Source organism: Myodes glareolus, chromosome 6 (assembly GCF_982192425.1).
Source record: "Myodes glareolus chromosome 6, mMyoGla1.1, whole genome shotgun sequence".
In the NCBI taxonomy this organism is placed as follows: Eukaryota; Metazoa; Chordata; class Mammalia; order Rodentia; family Cricetidae; genus Myodes; species Myodes glareolus.
Window position 1 is genome coordinate 56,957,661 of NC_142031.1, and position 16,613 is coordinate 56,974,273.

General features: G+C 45.7%; 1 protein-coding gene across 1 annotated transcript in view; it reads left to right on the plus strand.

Moving 5' to 3' along the window:
- The window catches only part of Taf1b (TATA-box binding protein associated factor, RNA polymerase I subunit B), a 65,862-nt gene extending 49,251 nt beyond the window's left edge, over positions 1–16,611 (plus strand). Inside the window, exons 9-15 of the mRNA XM_048439773.3 lie at positions 2,892–3,039; positions 4,328–4,505; positions 5,323–5,369; positions 7,641–7,731; positions 13,061–13,131; positions 13,635–13,857; positions 15,061–16,611. Of these exons, the coding sequence (XP_048295730.2) occupies positions 2,892–3,039; positions 4,328–4,505; positions 5,323–5,369; positions 7,641–7,731; positions 13,061–13,131; positions 13,635–13,857; positions 15,061–15,262 (960 nt within the window). The 3' untranslated portion in view covers positions 15,263–16,611. The remainder of the gene's footprint in view (positions 1–2,891; positions 3,040–4,327; positions 4,506–5,322; positions 5,370–7,640; positions 7,732–13,060; positions 13,132–13,634; positions 13,858–15,060) is intronic.
- The last annotated feature ends 2 nt before the right edge of the window (positions 16,612–16,613 follow it).

Consider the following 16,613-nt stretch of genomic DNA (forward strand, 5'->3'; position numbering starts at 1 on the left):
AATTGCTGCTCATTAGCGACCTGTTTGTCAGGGTTTGTCATCTACTAAATCACTTTTTTTGGGTGAGGTGATTATTTTTCTAAGGGGCCGTGTAGTGTTTTGCTTGAAGGTAAAAAGTACTTACTTATGTCTCCTCCTTACCTTATTTAAGAGGATTAGGGACTGTCATAAATCCTGTCAGCAATGCTAAAATTGTCTGGCTTCAAAGATACTCCAGACTCTCTGCAGAGAAACAGAGTTCTAAATGATTTTTTAAGGAAACAGACACTTCCCTAAGACTGATGCAAGTTTATGTTTTTTTCTCTTTTAAATTGGCAACTTAGAATACAGTTAATAATATTTTAACATATAAGTTGAATTACCTGTTTCAACATTAAGATTTTAAAAGAACACATTGCCACTTTGAACTGATAGCAGTTCGCTCTGTATTCCCCAGCTGTAGATGAATCTGTGTTGATAACACAGCATGGACTAGGAGGCTTTTTGCTCCAGGTAAAATTCATAAACCTAGATAATGAAATCACGTTAAAATAAGCACAATGCAGAGATAGCTGTAATGACACCCGAAGGTAAAATGAGCACAGGTATGAAGTCTAGAAGTCAGCACAGAGCTGCTTCCTGTAGACCTAGTCCTGACCCTTACAAAATATCACCCCTGTCCCTTCCATCTGTGGAAGAGCTGAATTTAACAACATGAGATTTTATCAAGAAATTATGATTCCTTCAGTTGGCTCCCAAACCCGTTTACACATTTAGTAGGCGGGAAAGACGCAACTCAGTGGCAGGACTCCGTTTTCCTGAGCTCAAAGTGGGGAGAGATTGGTCCTGTTACTAAGGGAGAAGTTTTACTAGTAAGCCCGCCAAAAGTAGAATCTCTGGGGCTAAATGGGCTCAGTGGGAGGACATGCGCCTCCACCCGCTCCCAAGAAGAGAGGAAGCAGTGGAGTGCCTGCTTGGGGAAGTGCTGGGTTGGAGTCCCGCATCTTCCCACAGAATTTTGTGGGTTTCCTGAGTCTGGGTCTTCAGACTGTTTCCCCACGAAGCTGCTGTGCAGAGCCGTTTACTTAGCTGGTACTGCCTGCCTCCTCCCCTTTTCATTTTTACTGAGGTAAACTGTTATCTGGAAAACGCACATGTCATAACCGTGTGCGGCACAGTGGGTTTGCAGTCATGTCTGAGCAGTCACGCCTTCAGCCTCCAGCATCTCCCCCAGCCCACCATGGAATCACAGCTGTTCTGACATAATTGTGCACAAGACTCAGCCCCAGACTGCTGAGCCCTGTCGTTCTTAAGAACCGCGTCCTTCTCTTACGCCTGGCGTCCTTCTTTGAACTTTATGGTTTGAAACTTCACGTTGCATGTAGCGCATACATTTTATTGCTGATTCATGTTGCACTGTGAGATGCCAGGATCTACTCATCTGTCCCATCCCAGCAGACATTCATGTTTTTTCCTGCTCCAGCTTCTGTAAACAGTGTGGTTATACAGTATCTCGTATGTGTGTGTGTATCTCAACAGGCTTGCAACATTTCTGTCAAGAACAGCTTTAGCAAGGTCTCTCCCCCCCGCCCCCGCCCATAACAAAAACCTCAGGTTTCCTGAAATCCCGTGAGATGCTGGTTTATATCAGTAGGCATGTTCATAAGCTTCATGTGGACAAATGAGATGCAAAAAAAAAAAAACCAAGGCAGAATATGTTCTCTAGAAAACTCCAGACTTTTCTAAAATTTCAAAGAAGATTTCCATGCCTTTATGTATGGGGCTATAGTATGAAGTTGAGCTGCAGAGTTTTAACTTGTAGACTTTGAGCTGGCATTATCGCCCTCACGGGAGCGTGGCTATCAGGTCACGGTAGGCTGCTCCTGTGTGTGAGCTGAGGGTGACTGGAGAAGCACAGGAGAGGATAGGAGGGGGTGCTGGAGCAGTGACGACAGCTGTGACCTGAGTGGACTGCCGAGTAGAACTGTGTGAGACTAAAATTGCCAAAATTATGAGTATTTACCTTTCACATTTTCCTCCATATTCTAAGTTTTATTTAGTGACTACCTAGTACTTTTGTGTGTGACTGGGTCTCACTGTGTTGCTGTTACTGACCTGAACCTCACTTACTGTGTAGACAGAGCTGGCCTTGAACTCAGACATTTGCTTCCACCTTCTTTCCAGGTGCTGAGGTGAAAGGTGTGCACTGCCACGCCCAACCTAATAAGTACACAATTCTCTTACTACATTTGTTTATCTGCTTACGTTGTTGGGGGAGGTACAAGTGCCCAGTACACATGCTATGTGGTATATACGAACCTCAGAGGGCAACTTGTCAAAGCCAGTTCTCTCCCTCCACCATGTGGGTCCCAGGGTTGAACTCAGTTCATCAAGCTTGGTAGCAAGCACTTGTACCTAGTGAGTCATGGTATGACCCACACACCACTTTAAAAAAAATTGTTTGTTTGTTTGCGTGTGTGCGTATGCACATGCGCATGCAGGTACCCATGGAGGCCAGGAAAGGGTGCTGGCTCTCCTGGAGCTGGACTTAAGTGACTGAGTTGAGTCACTTGCTGCACGTGCTGGGAGCTGGTCTTTGGTCCTCTGCAAGAGCTCTTAACTGCTGAGCTCCCTTCCTCATATATTAATCTTAAGTCAGAAATACTTTTAAAATGATTTTAAGAAAATTTTTTTGTTTGTTTGTTTTGTTGAGACAGGGTTTTCCTGTATAGCTCTGGCTTTCCTGGAACTCACTGTATAGACCATACTGGCCTGGAACCCAGAGATTCGCCTGCCCCTGCCTCCCAAATTCTGGGATTAAAGCCATGTGTCACCACTGCCCAAAGAAAATATTTTAAAAATAATTTTTGTTGTAAGAATTACTGTCTTGATTATGTCTTTTTAAATTTCAGTCTTGGCCTGACTATGAAGACATCTATAAAAACATGATTGAAGTCGCCATATTTTTAGATTTACCTCGTTTTCCAGACATAACTGAAGACTGCTACCTTCATCCCAATGTCTTGTGCATGAAATACTTACTGGAGCTCAATCTCCCTGGTGAGCTGCCGTGTGCAGGGGAGGAGGAGAGGCGGTAGCTACGTCATCTTTTAAGCAGAACAGACGGGTCTTTCTTTCAGCTGCAGACTACTCAAGCTACCTGAGGAGTCCCTAGTAACAGGAACTTAATTCAGATGCTTTCTTAAAATAATTCAGACCATACAACGTGGTTAAAGGGACACTACTGAGAAACAGAGGTCTAGTTCTGTGTGACTTATGCTTGGAAGAACTCATGTGGTTTTTGTGGTCTGTCTTAAGTGCAGACAGAGCAGCGAGTGTCTCAGTGTGGGCCATTGATGGCCTGTGTGGAAAAACTACACTCTTTACCTGAGAGCATTAGTGCTGCATCACGAATCTAACTTAGACCAAAAGTACCAGCCAAATGTGATGTCAGCCCTTGAGAGGCGAGAAAGAGCTCAAGGCTGAACTGAGCTAGCCGGGGAACCTTCTTGAACAGCTGCCACAGTTCTGGAGGCTAACCCACATAGTGCTGGAAGCGTGCAAACGTTCACACGTGTGGAAAACCAGGGCAGCGAGGACTGTGCTGAGAGTCAGAGCCTCTCATGCAGAACACACGTGCCAGGCAACCCTGATGCCTCCTGAGAAACAGGCAGCCCTGGATGTCACACCAGACTAGAAACACGGAGTGCTACTGATAGGGAAGGGCCTAGGGCTTCAGGTTCTAAGTCTCCCGTGATTCGGCCTTTGTGCTGTAGATATAGCCTGTGCTGAATGCTTAGTTTCTTTGGAAAAACAGAGAATCTAGCTGAGAACATGTTGAGTCTCCAGGGCTCCCATGGCACCCAGCAGCCGGTGCTTCCTGGAGGTCCATCCCACACACCGGTAAGTGTGCCTTGCTGTAGAGACACGGGTGAGGGACAGGTATGGAACAGCACAAAGCTGATGTGTGGCTGTCTGCATGAGACCCAAATGTGTCCCACACATAAATGTTTCAGGAAGTCAGGCAGGACTGCCAAGATCCACCCAGTACCATTTCTACACTGGCCTCATCTTCTAGTATTATTTATCAAACATTGCTCTCCAAATTCCTACATGGCATCACGTTTTAAATAAAAGGTTTCTGGGTAAGGTGTTGCAAGCCTGTAATCCCAGCCTCCACTCCAGAGGCTAAGGCATTAATCGTGAGTTCGGGGCCAACATGAATTTTACGGCAAGAACCTGCCTTATGAACAAAGCAGATAGTAAAGATGCTTTGTGGATGTGCATATTACTGTGGCCTAGTGAACCAAGTGATTTAATCTGTGTTTAACTGTTTACTTTTCAACAGACGAAATGCACAGTTTGACCTGCCAAGTGGTAAAGATGACTGGAATCGGAGAAGTGGACTTCCTGACATTTGATCCTATTGCTAAAAAGAAAAGGACAGTTAAATACGATGTACAGGCTGTGGCTGTCATTGTGGTGGTGTTAAAACTACTCTTTTTGCTGGATGACAAATTAGAATGGTAAGTTGATGGCAGATGGCTTTTTATCACACTGACTCCTTTTTAAAAAAAAAAAAATAACAATGCCAGGTGGTGATGACATGTGCATCTAATCCCAGTACTTGGGAGGCAGAGGCAGATCTCTGTGAGTTCAAGGCTAGCCTGGTCTACAGAGCTAGTGCCAGGCCAGACTCCAAAGCTACAGAGAAACCCTGTCTCAGGGAAGAAGAAAAAAAAATGGGAAGAAATGTAGCATAGCTTTTGCTAGTTACTCGGATTTGTGGGAACCTGTGTTTTCCAGCAGGCTATGATATCTGGTACACTGTAGACACAGGGGTTTCTAGCAAGGACCTCAGCTACCTGATTATGCCTGCTTCTGAGTTGGCAGCATCTCTCGTCAGCCCTCGAATTTCTGGATTTTAAAGCATTATACAATGTAAAAAATAATTGGCACCCTATCAGGCTCCTTTCGGCTCCTGGTACCACGTCTCTCAGAGATTCTTTTCGATTCTTAACAGTGCTTTACAATGTTACTCTCTTAAAAGTCACAAGGGATGAAGATCTTCAGGGTCTTCTTCCAGGATAGTGACTGCTCTCGAGCTTTTCTGCTTTCCCTTGTCAAACCTGGGGTGGTGGAGCACACCTTTAATCCCAGCACTTGGAGAGACGGGGGCAGGCAGATCTCTGTGAGTTCAAGGCCAACCTAGTCTACAAAGAAAGTTCTAGCCCAGATGGAGCTACCCACTGAGACCCTGTCTCAGAAAACTAAAATCAAATAAAAAATTTGTGTCTAGACACATGCCATCTAAAGAAGTTATCTTGTGGTTGTATCCTCCAGGTCTTACTCTGGGCTTGCTGAAACATATAATGAAGAACACAAAGAAGGTACATGGATTTTGCATCAGTCAAATTCAAAAGGGGTTATAAATGATGGATTAAAAGGTAGTCAGTGTGGAGGAGAATGATGGACAGTCACATACATGTGTGTTCGGATGTGTGCCATCTCTTCCATCTGTAGGTCTGACTGTTGGATCTGTGGCTACCAAGAGACTCGGGTGGTTTCTCTTGTGTTCTAGACTCAGCTGTTGTTAATTCTTGCTTGCTGCTCGCTAGCCAGACCAGACCATGAACTTCTGCAGTAGTGTGGTGTCTGGGGCTGCCTGAGCTGGTCCCTCTACATGAAGTGCTCTTCAGGCTTCTCCCGTGAACAGCATTAATAGCAATTTCCTACCCGCTCCCCACACCCACTCACTTCACACCAGTCCCCCTTTCCCAGAGCCAGAACTGATCACACCTGCCGCCACTGCTGCTGTCCAGACTTCCACTGGGTATTTATGGAATATAGCTAACTGTGTGTGGAATAATAGCTAATGGCCTAAGTCTGTCTGTCCCTCTGTCCCTGTTAGACTGCCGGTGTTTGTAAACTCTTGGACAACTGTGTGGCATGCAGTTTGTAGCTGATAAGTAGACAGATAGTTACTACGCCTGGAACACATGACTTCTGCATAGTTTGGCCAGCTCACCTACACTGAACTATACACTTAGCCTCTCTTTGCTTTTTCATTTTAAGATGAGGTCTCACTAAATTGCCCATGTTGGTTTGTGTCACTTTGTACTTGAATTATGACCCTTCTGCTTCAGCCTCCCAAGTAGCTGGGTTATAATCCAGTGCCCACAGGTTCCCATTTGCTTTTTGAAAAGTTTATTGTGTAGACACAATCTGTGCAGTTTTATGTCTACACAAATTCTTAAATTCAGGTACGGTTCATGTTTGTAGAAAGATTTTTGCTCATCAGTTTTAGGAGCTTGGGTTTAATATTCTCAGTTCATGTGTTTTCCATAACATGTGAAGTGAAACACTCCTTCCTGTCCAGTGCTTACAGTAACATGTACATAGGATTGAACTAGGCGTCTTCCGATGCTCCTTCAGTGCTAGAGGCGGTGGTTGGTTATGGAGACATGGCTAAGAGATGTTGTGTAGTAGGAGTCCGCCCAGACTCCTGAAATAACCACACAGAAACTGTATTAATTAAATCACTGCTTGGCCTATTAGCTCTAACTTCTTATTGACTAGCTTTTATATCCTAATTTAACCCATTTCCATTATTTTATATTTTACCATGAGGCTCATGGCCTACCAGCAAGGTTTCAATATGTCAGTCTCTAGTGGCAGCTCCTTGACTTCTCCCTGACTCTGCCTCTCTTCTCCCAGCATTCAGTTTAGCTTTCCCCACCTATCTCTACTCTACCCTATCACAGGCCTAAGACAGTTTCTTTATTAACCAATGGTATTCACAGCATACAGAGGGGAATCCCATATCAATGTTATTCTTGTAGACTTCATAGTATGTCTCCCATCAACAGCACAGGTTTGTGGTCCATGCTCTACACTGCCCTAGGTACTGTCACGCCATCCCCTTCACCCCTTGAGGAGATTGGGGGTCAAGAACTTGAGTTGACTTAACTCTTAGTTTTCTTCTGCCCTTCCAGTTCTTTGGGTGGTTTCCTCTCTCTGGCTGTATCGCCTTCAAGGCTGTAATGTTTGTTGATATTGGCCAGATGAAAAGATTTGTAATTAGACATGAAAGAGGCCATTCTTACTGGAGGATAATGGAGAGCTATCCTGTGTATACTCGCTGTGTCCAAGTCTGTTGTCTCTGTGCCTGTGTCTCAAACACTCCAGTAGCCCGCTTCCTTCCTCATGGTCGGACTCTCTGAATTAGGAGTGGAAGAATAGAAACAGGTCCTGAGGGAATGCCAGTCTGGATGATCCACCATAGCACCAGAGCGTCTTTCCCAATCATGTGCTTCTCAACACAGTTCTGCCAGGGACTGGGATGCACATGCTGAGTGTGGGAACTGGGGAAAAGGTCTGGTTGTGTAGCTGCCTTCCCCAGGAGGCAGCAGAAACCCTTTAAAGCCTAGGAGAAATGTGTAAAAGAACATTTCAGGACAGTCTTGTGGGGCCACAGTGTAGGTCACAACTTACAGGAGAGAGTGGCAGGTAGCATGAACGCTGGTGTGGAGACAGTGGCTCTGCTCATCCTCTCCAAGAGCTGTCATGTAAATGTTCTATTTAGGAATAAATTCAGATGTGATAATGTGTTGTTTTAATGGATGAGTTCTACTGCTAAGCATGGATTTCATTTCTCTCAGATAAACCGCAGTTTGATTTCAGAAAATGGTACCAAGTTATGAAGAAAACCTTTGATGAGAAAAGACGACAGTGGGAAGAAGCAAGGGCCAAGTAGGTCCCCCTCCTCTGCTCCCTACCCTGTGTCCCCTCCTCTGCTCCCTGCCCCATGTCCCCTCCTCTGCTCTCTGCCCCGTGTCCCCTCTGCTCACCTGCCCCGTGTCCCCTCCTCTGTTCCCTGCCCCGTGTCCCCCTCCTCTGCTCCCTGCCCCATGTCCCCTCCTCTGCTCTCTGCCCCGTGTCCCCTCTGCTCACCTGCCCCGTGTCCCCTCCTCTGTTCCCTGCCCCGTGTCCCCTCCTCTGCTCCCTGCCCCGTGTCCCCTCCTCTGTCCACCTGCCTCGTGTCCCCTCCTCTTTTCACCTGCCCCGTGTCCCCTCCTCTGTTCCCTGCCCCGTGTCCCCCTCCTCTGCTCCCTGCCCCGTGTCCCCTCTGCTCACCTGCCCCGTGTCCCCCTCCTCTGCTCCCTGCCCCATGTCCCCTCCTCTGCTCCCTGCCCCATGTCCCCTCCTCTGCTCTCTGCCCCGTGTCCCCTCTGCTCACCTGCCCCGTGTCCCCTCCTCTGTTCCCTGCCCCGTGTCCCCCTCCTCTGCTCCCTGCCCCGTGTCCCCTCCTCTGCTCTCTGCCCCGTGTCCCCTCCTCTGCTCTCTGCCCCGTGTCCCCTCTGCTCACCTGCCCCGTGTCCCCTCCTCTGTTCCCTGCCCCGTGTCCCCCTCCTCTGCTCCCTGCCCCGTGTCCCCTCCTCTGCTCTCTGCCCCATGTCCCCTCTGCTCACCTGCCCCGTGTCCCCTCCTCTGCTCCCTGCCCCGTGTCCCCTCCTCTGCTCACCTGCCTCATGTCCCCTCCTCTGTCCACCTGCCCTGTGTCCCCTCCTCTGCTCACCTGCCCTGTGTCCCCTGTTTTGCACTTTTCAATGTGTGCCTTGGTAGCATATAACCTTTCTCCAGAAATGTTGGTTCTGTATATTCTAGTTGATTTTTTTTCTTTAAGGAAGGCAGAAAATATAAATTTATGTGAAAATGGGTTGTCATAATAATACCAAGAGGCAGGTGTTCAGCATGCCCAGGGACTCTGTGGTGGCAGTGACTGACATCAGTTGATGGAGGCTGCCACTGCCTCTGTGTATTAGCACACTATCATATACTGTGTAGAGGATGGCTTTGATATGGGACCCTCTAGACAGCCTATACCTCGGGGCCTAGTGTCTCCCTGGAAAATGGATTGTATAAATAGACTTGCTGTAAAATCCTCCCCCAATGTAGCTAAATGCTAGTACTTTGAGACATACAGCTGATTCTAACACTGAAGTATGAATTTTATTGTTTTATTTATTTGTTTTTTTATTACTTGGGATGGACCCAGGCCTCCCTGTTGCTCTAGACGTTATCTTTTGGACTGTCAGATGGTCATTAGCACATTTCTGAAGTTAACCATGGTACTTTGCATGAGATTATGAAAAATGCTGGTAAAAACAATAGTTTAAAACCAGCTTCATAGGCTGCTTCGATAGCTGCCAGCTTAGCACAGGGTTGAGAAGAACCTGGATGGAAGTTCCAAAGCACATGTAGAACTCATTGCTGGGCTGGGGGAGATCGCACAGCCAGCAAGCATCAGAGCATGAGCTCAATCCCCAGCACCCATGTAAAAGCTAGATGTGAGTACAAACCTGGAATCCCAGCACTGGGGAGACAAGAGACAGAAGGATCCCTAGGGCTTGTGGGCTGTCCAGTCTAGCCCAATACAAGCTCCAGGTCCCCATGAGAGACACTACCTCAAAAAACAAGGTGAAGTGGGTCCTGAGGTTGACCTCTGGCCTACACACGTGCACACACATGCACACAAAGGAAGAATAGAAGGAGGAAAGATGGGAAAGAAAAGGCTTGCTGATCTCTTGGGTTAGGTAAAATTTCTTAGATATAACATGAAAACCATGATCCATAAAAAAGAAATTGGTGGGCTGGAGAGATGGCTCAATGGTTAAGAGCGTTTAGTGCTTTTCCAAAGGAGTTGTGTTCGATTTCCAACACCCACACGGCAGCTCACAACTGTCTCTGACTCCAAGACCTGACACCCTCACACAGACATACTTGACAGGGAAAATACCAATGCAAATGAAATAAAAGTAAATAGTTTCTTTAAAATAATAGAAAAAAGAGAAACTGATAAATTGGACTGCAGAGGGGAAATTTCTCCAAAGTGCTTAAGAGAAAACAGCTGAAAACCGGGCATGGTGGCGCACACCGTTAGTCTCAGCACTCGAGAGGCAGAGACAGGAGGATTTCTGAGTTCAAGACCAGCCTGGTCTACAAAGTGAGTTCTGGGATAGTCACGGCTACATAGTGAGAACCTGTCTTTAAAAAAAAAAAAAAACAAAAAAAAGTGAAAGAGAAAAAAGAGTAGTTGAAGATCACATATATGAAAGATTTTTATTTGTAAAATATAAAGAATTCATAAAATAGGAAAACAACTCAATTTTTCAAATGAAAAAACTGAAGATGTACAGGATAAAGAAGAAAAGATGTCTACTGTAATTAGAAGGGGTCCACTTTCAATACAATTGCGCATACTAAGTATTGGAGTCTAAAATGGTACAGCTACTTTGAAGAGTTCAAGTAAAATGAAAATTTATGTTCCCACAGAAGTTCATATAGAAATGTTTTTGTGACTTTTGCTGGTGATGAGAGAGAGTAGCTGGCTTGTCCACACCATACAGCCACACAGCCCACTTAGCATACAAACCAAAGCCTCCCATCTAGCCAGCAGTGAGTCCTGAGTCTTATGTGGAAAACAGAGGTCCAGAAGGTTGCATACCATACACGTCTGTTTATATCACATTCTGAAAATGGCCAAGCTTACAGGATAAAGACCGTGGCTACCTAGATCAAGGGTGTGGGAAGGACAACTACAAAGGGACCTGGCTTTTGGAGTGCTGGGGCTGTCTGCTTTAGTCACCGTGCTGATTACACAGCTAGTGGGAATGCTAATTGGAAGTGCCCTGAAAGGGGTTTCATTATATGTAAATTACACCTTGATCCTTCTTCCCAAACAGTCAAACAAACCATGTCAAGATAAGGAAGCATGTAGACAGGGTCTAGCTAGAAACCCAAGGCCTTTGTGGTGTGTCTGTTTGGGAACCTCTGTGTCCTGGGAGAAGCAGGCAAAGGGGGCAGATATCTGGAGAAGACTCCATTTCAGAAGAGTGTCCAAACAGCTGGAACTTTGTCATCTTCAGTCACTGTCCCATCTTTTGGGCATCTGGCCTTGGGTGGTAGTAATGCCTCCTTGATTATGGTGGTGGCCACTTGTCTAGGCCTTCATTACCAGTGCACAAGAACTACTGTCTAGACCCAGCTCCTAAGGAAAGCGTAAGAGTGGGTGTTCCTAAGGCCATGACTATACAGGGCACTTGTTACACTTATCACTTAGGAAAATAAATGATAATTGTAAAAAGATGTCTTAGAAAATCACAGACTCACCGTAGAACCAATGACATCTCACTGATATTTTGTTGTTTTTTGCTTTTTTTTTTTTTTTTTTTTGTCCAAGACAGGATTTCTCTGTGTAGCCTTGACTGCTCTTGAACTGACTCTGTAGACCAGGTTGACCTCAAACTCGAAGATCCACCTGCCTCTGCCTCCTGGGTGCTGGGGTTAAAGATGTGCACCACCACACCTAACTAATTTGAATTTTTTAATATTTGAGAAAAATCTCAGTTCCTAAATTTGGTAAAGTGATATTTGTCACTTAGCCCTAACATTACTAAAAAAGTCCACATGTATTTTCTTAACTAACCCTTAAAAATGAGGAGAGTATCAATTTTTAAGTTTTATAGGTAAATGGAGATATTTGTGTTTTTGACTTCCGGCTCCTTAGTGTCTTTTCTAGAAGGTTCTACTTATTTCATGAATACCTCTGAGCCAGGCAACCAGGCACTCTGCCAAGCACTAGATATACCACATCTAATGCCTACATAGGGCTTATACAGTATAATGTGGTGGTTGTTTCTCTTGTTATTAAGACAGAATCTCATGTAACCCTGATTGTCCTCAAATTCATCATATAGTCCATGCTGGCTTTGAACTCCTGATTTTTCTACCTCTTGGATATTGAGATACTGGGCTGTACCACCATTCCTGGCATCACGTAACAAGACATGTTATCTCTTTTATTGTTGTTGTTTTTGAAACAGAGTCTCACCATGTTGTCCTGGCTGCATTCTGAGCACTGGGATTAAAGGTGTTCTCAACCACCACTCCAGACCTCACAAATATGGCACAAATTACTCCCATAACAGTCCTGAAAGAGTAGGAAACAGGGCACAGAAGCTAAATGTGGTTGTTGGTTCATTTATTCATTTACTCCATTATAATAAACAAATATTTAATTTGAATGCCTACTGTGTGCCAGCCCATCCATTTCTTTGTTTCGGTTTTTCTAGGCAGGGTTTCTCTGTAGCTATGGACCCTGTCCTGGAACTTGCTCTGTAGATCAGGCTGGCCTCGAATTCACAGAGATCTGCCTGTTACTGTCTCCTGGGTGTTGGGATTAAAGGTATGTGCCACTGCTGCCCAGGGACTTCGTGGTCACTCGGGCTGCTAGACACTGGCGGAAGCAGATCGGACCCTCTGGCTCAGTGTCCTTTTCTGCTGCCATGGTGTTTTTTTTTAGAGGCCTGAATCAAGATTAATCTTTTTATTGTGATTTCTAAAAGTCTCCTCCTTTAGGAAGCACAGGAATGATGGACGTGAGCTTAGAAATACGTCGTCATCTTGTCCCACACCAGCAACCTCTCCTGGGCCTCTGCCTGGACCAGAGATGGTTATGTCACCATTCATTTCTGGTCACCAGTCACCTGCGGGAATGCCAGATAGCACTTAGCCTTTGCCCTGGGGTGGAGGTCGGGGACCTTGTGGACCAGCTCAGGCCAGCACCCCTCTGCAATGAACACACCTGTTTGCCCTTCCCCTACAAGGAGGTTGCCTTGGCAGGTGAGGGGATGGTCTTAGGTCTGTCATGCTAGAATCTGGGCCGTTCTTTCTTCTCACCAGGAAGAGGGTGTGTGCCAGAGAGACTGGCAAGCACTGTCTATTTTGTATGAGGTTCCAAATCAGATTTCTAAGGACAGCACTCAGAGATGAGCATTTGGGGCAAAGGCAGGGGAAGCAGCAATGAGAGTAAACAGCACGGTCGTGTGTGGTGACGGAAACAGTCTCTACTGCATGCTGTGTAGTGGCACCTAAAGGGTCCCTGACTCCTGCAGGAATGGAAGCCCTGGGAGAATGTAGACAGTGCCCGGAGCCACTAGGCTTCAGGTCCTGCCTCCGTCTCTGAACTGTGTGGACATTCGACCCTCATTCTGCTTTACTTCTTTCCAACCTTGTGTAGATATTATTGGAAAACCAAAAGACCAATCTACCGTTCGCACATCGACAAGTCAGTCGCGTATAAGAGAAGAGGTGAGTCTGCTGGTTCCTGTTGGGTACCAGGTAGCAGTACAGTTGGTAGTATCAGCCGTCTGCACATGGAAAGCCAATGCATGAACACATTTCCCACTCGATGGGGATGTGCTCGTGTCTATCTCCTGCCAAAGGAGAAACCACATAGACATCCACATCCAGGAATTTGCCTGCCTCTTCACAGCAGAGCGATTGTCTGTCTCTGTGACTGCGAGAGCTCTGTTGGGAAACTGGCCCTGAGATTGTCTGGTGCTCTTCTTCAATCATTGTTAACTTCCTCAGGCCCCTCATGCAGCTCCAGCCTCACCTAAGGCCACCCTCATGTTACTGCGGTTGTGAAACCAGCTGGGTGCGAGTGTGCACTCAGGAGGGAGGTGACGCCAGAGTTGGAGGCCAGATTGCCCCCCCCCCACGGCCAGAGGCTAAGAAGCCAACACTAGTCCATTCTTACAAATTCCTGGCTTGCTTGTGAACTGACCTTTGCCTCTGCCTTCCACCTGCAGAAATGGTGAAGAATCTTCAGAAGCAATTTAGTGCCCTGGTTGGCTCAACACCTGCGGTAGAAAAGAAGGCCCCTTCAAGCTTTCAGTTCAGCTGGACTGAAGGAGACAGCGGTAGCCCTTGTTTCCATGGACATAGCCTCCGGGGACTCCTTATAACGAAAGGCCAGTCCTTGATAACCAAGAACTCACTGTATTGGCTCAGTACCCAGAAATTCTGTAAAAGGTACGCATGTTTTCAAAACTCCACAAGCATGAGGCATGATGAGACCTCCTGCTCTGCCTGAGGTGTGTTCCTTTCTTTTCTTCTATGAAGTTATAATATAATCACACCATTACCTACCTCCCTTTCTTCCTTCTAGACTTTTCCAAAACCCCTCCTTGCTATCTTTCAGATGCACTGTCTTGCCCCTTTTTTCACTGTTATATACATACATACATACATATATATATATATATATATATATGTGTGTGTGTGTGTGTGTGTGTATGTATGTATTCTTAACTATGTAAGTACACCCTGCTCAGTATTTATAGTGTTATGTGTATGTATGTTTGCTATTGGATAACCCAGTGGTGCGTTCTTCTCTAGGGAAGACTGTTTTCCCTGCTCTCGGCACGTCTTATGCCTGTAGTTCTCTGTGTAGTGTAGAGGCCTCGTGGGCTCCTCCCCTCCCATCCATTTTGGCATGTCTGTTGTCCTGTTCAGCTCGAGTTTAGGCAGTTGTAAGACTTCATGTGTGTAGCTTCCGACATTAGGAGGCACAGTCTCATAGCGAACTCCTGGTCCTCTGCCTCCTACAGTCTCTGCCCCTCCTCTGCTGAGTGCCCTGAGCCTGAGGTGCAGGAGTACTGTGTAAATGTGTCTAGGACTGGGTTGCACACCTCTGCATTTTGTTTGGCTGTGTTTTCTGAACTGGCCCCATCTCTTGCACAGAGAAGTTTCCTCGATGAGGATGAGGACTGCACTTACCTATGGATGGAAGGACGGACATGGAGTGTAGTTAGGGTAGTGAGGTGGGGGTCGTAGGTTCTTCCTTAATTAAAAACCAAGTGAATGAACGAACAGACAGCAAAATCCTGGGAACTTAGGGCCACACACACATGGATCACACCGCTCAGAATGATGGCCCAGGGATGGGTGTGTACCTGTCTTTAAACATGACTGCGGGTTAAATCAAACATTTCAGAAATCAAGACTGGTACAGCGAACCCCTCCTGTCTCCAGCTTAGCAACCATAGACACTGTGAAGAATTTTCTCTTCATATAATTAAGGACCTCAACAAATTTCCCAAGTTTCCTTTGAAGTCATAATACTGTTTTAACCATATATACTGACAAAGGGACTTTGGGGTGTCAGTGGATGGATGCCAGAGTTTCTGAATTATTATTTTAAGATAATTTACCTCTTTTTCCTTCCCATTCTAGCTACTGTAAACATGTGACAACCTATGAAGAATCAAATTTTTCTCTGAGTTACCAGTTTATACTAAATATCTTCTCATTCTTACTAAGAATAAAGACTTCTGTTCTCCATGAAGAAGTGAGCCTAATTGAAAAGAAACTTTTTGAAAAAAAATACAATGAATCAAAAAAGAGGTCAAGACCTAAGAAAGTAAGAAGACACTGAGAACCAGAGAAGGGCGTGCTCTAAAGGATAACATCGGATCTTAGGGAATTGTGGGAAACACATTATTCTATATATATACATATTGATATGTATCTTTATATGCATTGTAAAATAGGTGAACTTTGAATTATTTTCATGAATGCTTTTTTCAGAAAAGTAAAAATTATGTAAATGACACCTGGAAACCTATATTCACTGGATTTTAAAACTCAACTTTCTTTTTCCAAGATGGGAACTATCCATTTAGTTCAGACCAAGAACTCAGTGTGCAGCCCAGGCTAGCCTGGAACTCACTATTGTAGCCCAGGCTGACCTCAATGCATCTCCATCTTGAATCAGGGATTGCAAGCATGCACCAGCGTGACTGGCTTTGAATTTGCTTCTTAGATTAGATTACTCTTCACTTTTTATAAAGCTGATCCCGGGCGGGTCAAAGATCTAAACAGTGTAAGTATTCACTTACACATGTGTAAGGATGCTGAGGACACAGGATGGTTGACGCTGGGTCTGGGGAAGACCTGAGCTTATCTCAAACTGGAAGCCACAAGAGAAGATGAGCGGCATCACCATGATAAATGGCAAACTGGGGCAGCGTGTCTGAGCACACGGTGCTTGCAGAGCAACAGGGGAAAAATGGGGAAATTCAAAGGCCAAGCTGACAAGACACGATACTCGAGCTCACTCACAGCGAAGAAATACGAATGAGCCGCTGTAGCCATAGTCGTTTGGCGGGTGGTGTAAAGATGTGTGCCATGGCGAGGCTATGGAAAGTTGGGCCTTCCTGTTCAGTTACTTTCTCATCAACAGCTGCCATGTTCTGGTCACGATCCAGGCGCCAGGCGTACAGCACTGAATACGTGGCCTGCTTAAGGGTCATATGATTGAGTGGAGCTGATAGTGGTCTGTCTTAAGGGGGGAGTGAAACCAACCAGGAACAAATGAGGTGACTGGCAAGGGAGAGGAAGGGGTAGTCTACAAAGCACTATTGAGAGGGACCATCTAGAGAGGTGACATTAGAATGGACACCAACTTGCACAAAACGCAGCAGAGGGAACCAGCTTGTCACCTCAGGGAAGATCACTCATCACAGAGGGACTAAGCACAAAGGCTGACAGATTCAAGAACAGCCCACTGCTGGGAATGTCAGGGTGCAAGAGAAGGGCCGAAGAGGATGGCATATATCATTCAAGGCCATGAGAAGAATTTTTATCCCAAGTTTGTCATGGGAAGCTCTGAGAAAAATATAAGCAAAAGCCTAAGGAAAATCTCTTTATGTTTGCTGGTTTCAGGTTTTGTTTTGGAAATCAGTAGTGAATCCTGTCGTTTTAAAACAAATTTGGCATCTCTGAGA